The 12,724-nt window shown below is 46.8% G+C and overlaps 1 protein-coding gene across 3 annotated transcripts; it reads left to right on the top strand.

The window, feature by feature from the left end:
• The first annotated feature begins 3,969 nt into the window (after window positions 1-3,969).
• SLITRK3 (SLIT and NTRK like family member 3) lies at window positions 3,970-11,270 on the top strand. Of its 3 annotated transcripts, none has more exons than XM_074963633.1 (2): window positions 3,970-4,027; window positions 8,355-11,270. In XM_074963633.1, the coding sequence occupies exon 2, from the start codon at window positions 8,373-8,375 to the stop codon at window positions 11,229-11,231; it is 2,859 nt and encodes a 952-aa protein (XP_074819734.1). In that variant the 5' UTR covers window positions 3,970-4,027; window positions 8,355-8,372; the 3' UTR covers window positions 11,232-11,270. The 3 variants fall into 3 exon arrangements, with proteins under 3 accessions (XP_074819734.1, XP_074819731.1, XP_074819733.1); XM_074963630.1 differs by lacking the exon at window positions 3,970-4,027 and adding an exon at window positions 6,372-6,723; XM_074963632.1 differs by lacking the exon at window positions 3,970-4,027 and adding an exon at window positions 7,230-7,432.
• Window positions 11,271-12,724: the final 1,454 nt, after the last annotated feature.

The raw sequence follows: 12,724 nt of genomic DNA on the forward strand, positions 1-12,724 counted from the left end.
ATCACTCTTAAAATACACAAGATTGGAGAAGAAAAGATATTGACACTTAAACTTTTTGAGAGAGTGCTGAATGTGGTGTTCCAGAACACATGCATCTTTTGACGGGTATAGAGGATGTGCAAAAGATTGGCATGTGGCTTCTTTCTTAAATATAATATTGCATTAAATAACATTTTGCATTCATAATTTAAGGTGTTGGCTGTTCAGTTTGAATCCTCACCATTTCCCCCTCTTACTCAGCTCCTTTTAATAGTCACACATACCTTCAAATACTTTGCAGCAAACAATCCCTATGGCTGTAAACTGATTTCATGTAATTTGTCTAAGGGTCCCTGTGTGTGAGAGTTTTTTGATGTAAAATACATGAAAATTGTCCTTAAATTCAACATAAATTAGTTTAGGACCTGTAAATTAGTAGGTAATGTGTGATAACTTACATTTCTGTATCTTTGATCTCATAACAGAAGTACACTGCATGTCATTCTGCTATATCAGTTACGATGGATCTACCATGGAAAATATAGTAGATTGGTACTCTGTAGGGTAATGTGTAATTATTTGTTAATAACTGAATAATCATATAATTATAAAAATTATTACTTGGATTTCCAAATGGCCATTAGGGAACTAAGTGCCCAAATCCTAAAGAATTTCAGTGCAGCTGGATACCTAACTCCCTTAGAAAATCCCAAGTTTATATATATTATGTATAATCAATATCATATGTGTTCACAAATATTTATATAATTAAACTAATCTGTGTTTGGATTTATAAATGAAATGTCAACCTAGATATCTGTACTGTAGAGTGCAAAGTGCAAAGAGAGCCTTCAGCTGAACAAGGCTGAAATAATCTTAATTTAGGGCTTTACCCAACTCCTATTGAAATCAGTAGAAAGATTCCCTTTAATTTCAGTGGAAGTTGAATTGGGTCCATAAGGTCCAGTTTTCTCACCTTGAAGTCAGTGGGACTATTTACATTGACATGTTGGTATAGTAGCAAGGAGATCTTGGTTTCTAAATTAGGATTAGACCAGTTTGACTCAGCTTCTAGAATAAATGTTCTTTCCCACAGTAGTGCGGATAAATCCCATCGGCTAAATTCCATCTGATAAATGAACTAAATAATGTTGAAAAAGCAGGTTTATACCATACAAAGTATTGAATGAACATGTTATGCCAAAAAAATACTGTATTGTGGTTCTTCTTTTTCAACATCTTCACTAGAATTCCTCAGTCTAAACTATCTATACATACATGACCCTAAAGCCAGTTTTTCCCCCTGAGGAAACAAAATCTATTTTAACTACATTTTTCTTAACAGAACAAAGTGGTATCTTACAGGGCAAATGGATGGCTCAGTAATGGACTAGTAATAGGATTTGAAGCCTTTTACCTCTTCCTCACTGGTTTGAATTTAGCCCAGGTCTACAGTCACTAACGACATTAACATCTGGTTGCTATTTTGTGGCCTGGGAAAAGCACTGGTGGCCTCCATCTAGGAATTTCTCCTGTAGCTGAACTCATTAAAAGTCATGCCACTATATTTCAATGGGAGAGGGATCTGGCCCTGAGCGCCTAATGGAAAGATGTCCGCAGCTTAAAATCACCATGGCAGTTGGCACTGACTGACACCTTTGTTAGCATTCTCAAGAGAGAACCCAAAAACTGAGTGGACATGGAGAATAAAGTATGCTCTTACCCCCAGAGGTAGGTCCCTCCAGGTGAATGTTGAAGCACAGTGGGTGGCTTAGGGAAGCTTGCACTGACCCTATGGTACCTGGTCTATGGATAATCAGAGAACTCCAGTCTCCAAAGCTTTCCACCTGATATCTTTCCCAAGCACTTTTACATGTGGAATTTGCTTCACAAATTAATAAGCTTCGCAGCCCACTTGTGTCTTTTTTCACCTCCTCCCACTTGGGATACAGCATGTTCACTTGGCCTGATGAATCTCTTCTCAGTACTGCTCCCACTCTATGTCCTCTCTATGCAGACGGTGCCTGTGTAAGATGCACACCACACGCGTGGTTATAGTGATTATTAAACAGAAATCCACAAAGACCCTGAAACACTGCATGTGCTTATGGTTGTTCCTAAATTACTGCTAAATAAAGATCTACACAATTCTTGCAAAGCCTAAGTTGCATGCTGGTTTTCCAAAATATAGAGAAAACTAGACAGAAACTCTTGTATATAATAGTTACAGCAGCTATGAGTTTCCCTTGTCCTTGCACTGTTTATTGCGTTCACCCTGGCCACAGCTTGCTGGAGGGAGAGGAGACTATTAAACCTCGGAATATTTCTTTCTAGTCAGGCGGAGAAAGCTTGGTAGAAAGCTCCCTCTTTTTCCCAACCATTGTCATTTATGTAGAGGATCTATTAAAAAGGGAACGAGTTGGTTTACACTGCAGATTGAATGGAGCACTAAATGACTGCATTAGAATGACTGCAGTGGGGGAAATGGTCGCCTCCAGTGGAAATGTAATGTTGCAATGGTACTTTTCAAAAAGGTGCAATCATTGTTCAAGTACCCTTGTCTAATTTGTCACAAAAGTTGTCCACGGCTTCTTTTGTTTTTTTATAACAAGGGGGCATTTTACCTGCTGCAGCTAAGGTGAAAGAATACGCTGCAAATAAATATCAGTCAACCTCCACACAGATCAGATCAGATGCTCTTTACCTGAGTCTATAGCCCTAGGACTGGGTTCGATTTTTGCAAGGAAGCAGCTCTTTTACCAGTCAAAATCAAAATACTAAAAAGGGATAAGGGAAGGTGCCAGTCTAGGCTACATCGCTCTGCCATATGCTCCTGCCAATCCCTGAACATGGATCTTGTGCTCAGCAGTTTGTATGTCGACCAAACAAACAGCAACATAAAAGCATTTCTGCCTTTCTTTGCTCGGGCTGAGATGTTTATGAAATGACCTCTGGGCGATTTCCAATTCCCTGTGTTGGGAGGAGGGAAGGTTGAAATTCTTGTGCGGGGGGGGGGGGGGTATCCTTGTTTCTAGTTCATCAGAGAGGTCGCTCTCACTGTGTTGGAACAGGGGCTAAACACGGATCTGGTAAGTACGATTCCGATCCCAGACGAGAAGTTCTCCTTTTCATAACAATCTCTCTAGCACAGGCTAGTCACAGCCGCTGATAAATAACATCGAATCCCCTTCTCGGTTAATTCGTGGCCGTTAAGTAGCACTTTTGAAGCAGGTCTGTCTGGGAAGACGCCTCTGTCTCTCTTCTAAGGAATCTCCCCTCCCTCCTTGAAGATCCCCCTAGCCAAGCAGCGCGGAGTTGTTACCTGACACGCTGCTCCCCACGCTGGTTGATTGCCATCCTTAGCCTTGTGATTTGACTGCAGTCGAAATTGCAGACTTTTAGCATCTAGAAACCTAGGGATTGTCCTCCCCTCCTCCTTCCCCCCTCTGTGCCATTTCGCCGCCGGGCAGGTGCTGGGATAAAGCAGCTGGAGCCACCCACCCGCGGGACACGGGTAAAAGATACAGTGGGGCTGAAGGGAGATATCCCACCTCCAGTGGACTCAGGGCGGATCCAGGCAGGGATTGCACTGTGTGACATCCTATCAGGAGGGGGGAAAGACATGCAGCAGGAGCAGCCCACCGCTAAACTCCTGGGGACCAAATCCTTTACTGCTGCATCCGAGAGGACTCCGATTTAAAATAAAAAGGGGGTGTCCTTGGAAGCTTCGACCCGACAGCGACTGAACCTGGGAAGATTTGGCTCACAACGCTCTGTACTGTGATACCGTAGGCGCCATGCAATGCTTATCTATTTGTATTCAACCACCATCCCCCCCTGCCCGCCCCGCCCCCACCTCCCCAATTCATCTGCAAAACTTGAGGGGAGAACCACTTAAACGGATTACAAGCCTTCTTTGGTGCCATTGCTGGAAGTTGCTGGCCGGGGGTGGGGATGGGGGAGTGAAAGTACAAGGTTATGGCATTAGGGATGTAATACATCTTAAAGAGTTCGCCCGACGTCGCCTAGCCATTCAGAGCAAATCTCGGTAAGCTTTTAGCACTCCGCATGGATCGGTGCTAACCGCGATCGTTTGCTACTTTCCTAATAAAAATCATTAGCGCAGGATAACTTCGCCTGATTGCAGTGTTCCGTACTTGCAAGCGGCCTGTGAAAAGATCTATTGATATGGCAACTTGGTGTGGGCAAAAATACAGACCTTTTGTGAATGTATTTCAAACCCCAGTGCGTCGCTAAGGCAGCTGCGAAACAGAGACCCCTGGCAAGAATAACAGACATTCTCGTACAATCTGCTTCGGTATTTCTTCCCTCTTATTTCTTTAGAGATCTAATAAAACTGTTTTCACTTTCCCACTCCCCCCCACTCCCCCGACCTTTTTAGAGGTATCAAGTGCATTTCGCCTGACGGCTCCAGATTTTGCTCCTGCAAATAAATGATGCAGCGTTTTAATTAGCAAGTAGTGCTGCTTCCATATTGAAATGTTTAACGAGCGCTTGAGATGTTTAAAATAATATGGGGGATGTTACTGATCCGACAGGTATGGGGAGCGGTCAGGGAGAGAGGAGGTGGTAAAGGAATATGGATAGCTCCTGGCCTTATTAGCAGAGTGGGCACTAGCCTCCTATTTGGGAGTCGACAGTGAGTGATCTGTGCTCCTGACAGCCGGGCTTTTTGCCTACTAACTTTTTTATACCAACCTGCCGCCTCTTCAAGGATTCCAGCCAAGCCTCTCTCCGGCAAGCTTACCTACCCACACATTTGAAGCGGAGAGGGGGACTTGTTAGAATAACAGTGTTAAAGGTTTGGTTTAAGGCTGCTGTGACTCTCCGGACCCAGGGGCTCGTGGCTTCCAGAAGGGATGGTAGATTCGCTACCTGCTTGGAGGCTCGCTTGCAACTCCCAGCAGAGGTGGAGGGCAGAATGCCATGCCCATTTCAAGTTAGGGAGCGAGCCCCTTTCCTGGTGAATGTAGAGTGTGTCTCCCATGTGCATGCCATGGGTGTGCGAACTGAAGGAGTGAAAAAACAACAACCCAGCCTGTGCAATAAAGTGTACGGGGTGGATTGCATCTCCCTGCCCTAGCTACGTTGCCCAGCGCTGGAAAAAAAATATCAGAATTTGATCTTTGAAATGCACAGACAGGGACTGAGACGTGCATTACTGACCCAATAGCCCCTCTCTTGCTTAAAAAGAACTTCGCCCTGAAAACCGATCTTGCCAGCTAAATTTCAGCCAAGGGTAAATTTGGACAGAGTCTGGAGTCTCAGCTGCAAGGCGCTCCCTCCTTGTGATCTGTTACCGGCTGGTAGCTCTTCACTAACAAATAATCTACTCCCGCCCACACAGTGTCACTTTCCTTCGCCCCGGTTTCTCAGCAAAACTGTATTACCTTCTTGCTGCCTCTGTCGTGTAAAGATGTCAGCTGAGTTGTATTCTCTTCCCGGATCCAGTCAGCATCGGGCATGGTTTTCTTCTCGGGCACACACACACACACACACACGCCCAAAGCCAGACCGAAAAATCTTGCGGCCGTTAAGGAGTTAAATCCTCCTCTTCGCTTTTGATGCCTTGCTCGGTGACAGAATGCAAAATGTGCCGTTGTTACCCAAGTGATTCCGGGTCTCTTCCCAGCGATTTGCTTTGCCTCCTTTTAAAGCTAGAAGCGAGCAGGAGGCTGTTGGATCCTGGGGAAGATTGAAGGCTTGAGTTGCAGCACAACAATAAAAAAAAAGGGGGGGGGGCGCTCGTGGTGCAAAGGGATCAAAGAGAGCGAAGAAATGCGAGGGGAGAGGAGCCGCCTTGTTCAAGTCACCCAGGCTGGGGCTTCCCGAGCTTTCACGTTGGGACATCCAGGTGTGATGGAGAGCGGCTACCTACGGCTCTGCGTAAACTAATCTATTGGCTTTTTGCAGCAGTGTCTGTGCGCGGAGAGGACCCTGTCTGGGGGGCAGCTGGCCAGAGAGACACTTCTCCCCATGATCTACCCGCAGCACGGGCGCCTTGCTGGAATTTGCAGTTGGCAATCGGGGGCTCTTTTTCCTTGAGAGTTGGGGTGAGGGGACCGTGGCTCGTTTCTGGCGGCTGCTCCTTCCTTCCTCGTTCTTCTTGGCTTTCCCCAGTCTGATTATTTCCCACTCCTCCCCCACCCCACCTTCCAATCCCCCCCCCCCCGGGAAAAAAAAACTGTACAGTCAGGGCTTCCCAAATGCGCGCCCCCGACCTGGTGCCAAGCGCGCCCCCTTCATTTGTTCCCCTTCTTGAAGCTCATTTTCATGACGTGGAAAAGCCTGATCCAGGGCAACAACAACAACAACAACAACACACACACACACACACACGGAGATAAAGAGAGAGAAGCCCGAGATTCTCCGCTGTGATTGCGCCTCCCTCCCAACGATGTGCTGCTGGTGCCCAGAGAAAGCAGCAGCAGCAGAGCTGGGAGCCTGCAGCAGCCCCCTTCTCCTCCCTCCTCCATTGAGTGTGCCAAACAGCCGCTCTGCATCCTAAAGAAGCTCATTGAGGGGCTCATTGCATTCCCAGCACGTTTCAGGCTTGCTTGCTTTTTTTTCTTTTTTTTTTCCTCCTCTCCTTTTGCCTCAGCCTCAGCAGGAGTACAGAGAGAGAGAGAGAGAGAGTGAAACCAGCAATCCTTAAACTCGAGCTTTTTAAAATTCTATTTATTTATTTATTTTTAGATGTGCTAAAATCTCTCCTGCAAACCGGTAAGTACAAGCGTTCTGGGTCCTCTTCTTTCTGCCTAGCTTCAAAGACACCCCCACCACCATTATCCCTCCCCCCCCCATCATTTTTATTATAGCCCTTGCAGAACAGAGAGAACTTAAGTCGCTATTTTGCAAGACAGACAGAGAGGACTGACGGATACTGCAATATAGCTCTCCTTTCTCTCTCTCTCTCTCTCTCCCCCTTCTTCACAATTAGATCATGATTTTAATTGCACAGGATATTTCTCTTTTCTCCCCTTTCCTACAGCTGAGGGTTTTATTTGCAAGTTGATCCTAAGGATTTGTATTCCTTTCCCATTTCTCTCCCTAAATGCGTCTTTCGGATTTTAAGTTTGTGCGGGGAAGGGGGGTGGGGGGAAATTCTCTAGCTGTACATGGATAAGGCAAAAGAAAAAGGTCATTTTTATTGATAAATTAGGATTAAAATCAACGATCTCTCTGGACAATTTCAATTGGTATTTCACTGACTCAAGAAGGGCTGCATCACCATTATTATTATATTATCATAATCATTAACATTTATTTATCCCCAAACATTTGAAATATCTGGCAAAAGGAAGGGGGGAAACTGTATCTTGGAGAGCTGCATCTCATTAGTACAGTATTTGTTTCCTTTGACTGGAGAAGAATGGTGTCTTCTTTTTGAAAGGTAGACAGTAGGATAGATAATTTATCAGCTGGTGTCAAGGTATTTTTCTTCCACTTTCAGCTTTTTAACCGGGTCTCTTGGTTGGTCCTGGGGGCGCAAAATATAATAATCCAAACCAGGCTGAGCATTTCAATCCGAAATGCTTCTTTAGCTGTCACTTCGCCTTAGATCTGATGATCGCATGGGCATGTGCTTTAGAAAGATTAATCATCTCTAAATGCTTTAATCAGCTAAAATGACTAATATGTAGTATGTATTTATCTGATAATATACCAGTAGCATTAATCCACCAGTGTATCTAGAAGGGGGAGGTTTTATTTTAAATCACGGTTGTTAAGCATTATTAAAGACACTGTGAGAATTTCTAAAGGAAACTGTTAGATCAGGGACATTTACAAACCCTGCACATTCCTGCAAACTTCCATATAGAATATACTGAGCTGGTGCACTGGATATCGGACCATTGCAATCTAGCAACTTTGGGAGGCTTTTTTTTGTGTGTGTATGTGTATATATAAAGGATGTAGTATGATGCTGGTGAAAGATATCCACTGATATTTTCTCCTGTAATTAATGCAGGTTATGATGTACACAGAGGTAAGCCTGCAAATTAGTGTTTTTCTAAACACTGGTCATGTGGTGAAAAATATGTATATATGTAATACGCTCAGTCTATATGTTCATTTGCTATATGGTATGTGCATGCTGTTTTCATTATAGATGCCATTTACTAAATATCATATGGGAAGCGAAAATATGGCATCTTATGATTAGAGATTTCTATAGCTCTTAAGTCTGAAACCAGCCTTGAACATCAAGCACTGCTAGAGTTTGTTTTGAACGTCTACCCAAAAATTGCTGAACTTTCCAGGAGCCTAATAAAAGTCTAGCAAAAACGGAGTTTATTAAGAACAGTGACGTGACTAAATACTAAAATTCTGCATTTTTATTTCTGTTACAGTTTTGTAATCAGCCACAAATGATGAAACCTTCCACAGCAGAGACTCTTCATAAAGGAAGGATGTTGTGGGTAATTCTTCTAAGCACAATTGCTCTAGCATGGACTACACCAATTCCCTTGATAGAGGACTCAGAGGAAATTGACGAGCCCTGCTTTGATCCATGTTACTGTGAAGTAAAAGAGAGCCTTTTCCATATACATTGCGACAATAAAGGATTTATAAATATTAGTCAGATAACGGAGTCGTGGTCAAGACCTTTTAAACTTTATCTGCAGAGGAATTCCATGAGGAAATTATACACTAACAGTTTTCTTCATTTGAACAATGCTGTGTCTATTAACCTTGGGAACAATGCACTGCAGGACATTCAGACAGGAGCCTTCATTGGGCTCAAAGTTCTGAAGCGATTGTACCTGCACGAGAATAAATTAGACATTTTCAGAAACGACACTTTCCTGGGTTTGGAAAGTCTGGAATATCTGCAGGCAGATTACAATGTCATTAAACGGATTGAAAGTGGGGCATTTCGAAATCTGAGCAAACTGAGAGTCTTGATCTTAAATGACAACCTTATCCCCATGCTTCCCACCAACCTATTTAAATCTGTGTCTTTAACTCATTTGGACTTGCGGGGAAACAGGTTAAAAGTCCTTTCCTATCGAGGGATGCTGGACCATATTGGCAGGAGCCTGATGGAAATCCAGCTGGAGGAGAACCCTTGGAACTGTACCTGTGAGATTGTGCAGCTGAAAAGTTGGCTGGAGCGCATACCTTACACTGCCCTTGTGGGAGACATAACCTGTGAGACCCCCTTCCACTTCCATGGTAAGGACCTGAGAGAAATCAAAAGGAGTAAACTCTGCCCCATGCTGTCTGACTCCGAAGTCGAGGCCAGTCTGGGGATTCCTCAGTTGTCATCTAGCAAGGAGAACGCATGGCCTACGAAGCCTTCCTCCATGCTATCCTCCTTCCATTTCACTGCTTCCTCTGTTGAGTACAAAACATCCAATAAGCAGCCCAAACCCACCAAGCAGCCCAGAGTGCCCAAACCTCCCCCTACATCCCGAGGCCTGTATCCTGGGCCAAACCAGCCTCCTATAGCTGCCTACCAGACAAGGCCCCCGATTCCCATCATATGCCCTACTGGGTGCTCTTGTAGTTTGCACATCAACGACTTGGGCCTGACGGTCAATTGCAAGGAGAGAGGATTTCACAACATCTCCGAGCTTCTGCCCAGGCCCCTGAACGCCAAGAAGTTGTACCTGAGCGGCAATTTGATACAGAAAATCTACCGCTCGGATTTCTGGAATTTTTCTTCCTTGGATCTATTACACCTTGGGAACAACCGTATCTCCTACGTGCAGGATGGGGCTTTTATTAACCTGCCTAATCTGAAAAGCCTGTACCTGAACGGCAATGACATCGAGAGGCTGACCCCAGGCATGTTCAGGGGCTTGCAGAGCTTGCATTACCTGTACTTCGAGTACAACCTGATCAGGGAGATCCAGCCCGCGGCCTTCAGCCTCATGCCCAACCTGAAGCTGCTCTTCCTCAACGACAACCTGCTGCGGACCCTGCCCACGGATGCCTTTGCGGGCACCTCCCTGGCCAGGCTCAACCTGAGGAACAACCACTTCCTTTACCTGCCCGTGGCCGGGGTGCTGGAGCACCTCCACGCCATCGTGCAGATCGACCTCAAGCTCAACCCCTGGGATTGCACCTGCGACCTGGTGCCTCTCAAGCAGTGGATCGAGACCATCAGCTCGGTCATCGTGGTGGGGGACGTGCTGTGCGCCAGCCCGGAGAACCTCACCCGCCGGGACGTGCGCTCGGTGGAGCTGGAGGCGCTGTGCCCGGAGCTGCTGCACGCCGCGGCCGCCTCGCCCGCCCCGCCCGGGGGCAGGCCCAGCCCCACCAGCCCCTCGGCCTACGAGCTCTCCCCGGCCGGCGCCGCCGCCGTGCCGCTCTCCGTGCTCATCCTCAGCCTGCTGGTCCTCTTCTTCTCGGCCGTCTTCATCGCCGCGGGGCTCTTCGCCTTCGTGCTGCGCCGGCGGCGCAAGAAACTGCCCTTCCGGAGCAAGCGGCCGGAGGCGGGGGACCTGAGCGGCATCCACATGCAGTGCCACCGCTTCTTCGAGGAGGGCGGCCGGGGGGCTGGCGGCGGCGCCTCGCCGGAGAAGGGCCACCCGGCGGGGCACGTCTACGACTACATCCCCCACCCGGTGACCCACATGTGCAACAACCCCATCTACAAGCCGCGCGAGGAGGAGGCGGAGCGGGAGGAGGGCGGCGGCGGCTGTGGAGGCGAGGCCGGCGAGCGCCTGGGGGGAGGCGGGACGGGGGAGCCGTTCGCCGAGCCCGGCCACCAGGAGAACAGCACCCACTACCGGACCTTGCTGGAGAAGGAGAAGGAGTGGAGCCTGGCCGTGTCCAGCTCCCAGCTCAACACCATCGTGGCCGCCAACCACCAGCACCACCACCACCCGGCCGGCGGCGGCGGGCTGGCGCTGGCGGGGGAGCTGGCGCTGGCGCCGCCCGGCTTCCCCCACGAGAAGAACGGCGGGGTATTGCTCTTCCCGCCGGCCGGCGCCGGGCTAGACAGAGAGCGGCCGCCGCTGCCGCCGCCCTGCACGCTGGGCTTCGTGGACTGCCTCTACGGCACGGTGCCCAAGTTAAAGGAACTGCACGTCCACCCGCCGGGCATGCAGTACCCGGACCTCCAGCAGGACGCCAGGCTGAAAGAAACCCTTCTCTTCTCGGCCGGCAAGGGCTTCACAGACCAACCCCCCCCAAGCGAATACCTCGAGTTAAGGGCCAAACTCCAAACCAAGCCGGATTACCTCGAAGTCCTGGAGAAGACAACCTATAGGTTCTGACCAGAGAGCTTTTCTTTCCACCCCCCGCCCTCCAGTAGCGCCCCCAGCCCCCCCTTCTCCAGCCCCCGTGCAACCGCATGATGAGAATAGAGAATACAGCTGTGTGCTCTCCCCCACCAGAGATGTGTGTGTTTGGAGGAAGGGCCGTTCTCAGATCATTAATCAATGAAGTGCCTTCGCAGACTTGCCAGCAGATGTTAATCATTATTTTTTTATACTGAAACTGAGACTTTGACTGTGCCATGTCTAAGGTATATTATTATTAATTATTATTATTATTACTACGGGGATCTTTGTATTGATCCTAACTAAGTAAATTCTATGTCTTTTTTTTTCCGTTGCAGTAAACTTTTTACTTTATATATATATATATATTTTTCCTGGGGGGGGGTAGGGGGTGATGGCATTTTGTGGCTTTCTTTCTTCTTGCCCATCATGGCACAGATCCTGTACATTTATTTAAAACAATCAAATGCAGTTTGCTGCATGCCTGGAAACTGCAAGAGGGAAAGAGGGGGGTGGGGCGGGGGTCTTATTCGAATGTTCTCTCACTCTTGTCTCTCTCTTTCACATGCACACACACGTAGACGCGTCCACGCAGCTCCCCACCCCAGCCGCCGGTCGGGTCCCTAGCCGCTCCGATCGGCTCCCCTTCCGTTCCGCTCGCCCTTCCCCTCCTCTCCTCTTGGAGAGGGGGGATTCCATTTCCAGTGTGAAGTCATCTGAAACAAAGAAGCCCATTGGATGTAACTACGTGGCGCACGCACACACACCTGGGGATGATCAATGACACTTCATGACGCCATGAGTTTTTGGAGGACATCCGCACTTTCTTATTAAAACAAACCCATACAACTATACAAAAATAAATAAATAAATTACTGGGTACCTATCAGTAACGGCTTTGTAGGAAGCACTTTTAATGTTTTCTCTCTCTCTCTCTCTCTCTCACACTCACACACACAAAGATACAAACAACAATGTGCATATATTTATTCTGTAATTTCAAGTGAATATAAATTGTAAAGGTAATGTTTAATCATTCATTGTACAGTGATGCGTCTGGTATAGCTTTCCTAATAAAAAGTTTTGAAAAAAATACATATAGATATATAGAGGATACAAAGCTTGAACCTAAAATTTCAGTTTACTCTCCCCCTACCGATGATTACTTCTCTCACCTTAATCCTGAAAGCTATTTTATTAATCACGGTTCAGTGCACTGTGTGATGTTAACAGGGAAAAAAATCTGTACAACTTCTGCCACAGTACCACTTAGGACTTTAAAAAATCCAATTTGAAACCTGTTTTTCTTCCACATTGCACTGTAACTTTGTCAGAGTTTCTTCTCTTTAAAAATAAGCAGCAGAATTAACCCAATTTCTTCTACTAATATTGCTAGTGGAATCTAAGTTCTGCTACAACTTAGGAGAAAATAAGGCATTAGTATTACAACTTTTCAGTGTTTAAATTCACATCAATTATAAAAGGAA

The sequence above is a fragment of the Natator depressus genome, chromosome 9 (assembly GCF_965152275.1).
Source record: "Natator depressus isolate rNatDep1 chromosome 9, rNatDep2.hap1, whole genome shotgun sequence".
In the NCBI taxonomy this organism is placed as follows: domain Eukaryota; kingdom Metazoa; phylum Chordata; order Testudines; family Cheloniidae; genus Natator; species Natator depressus.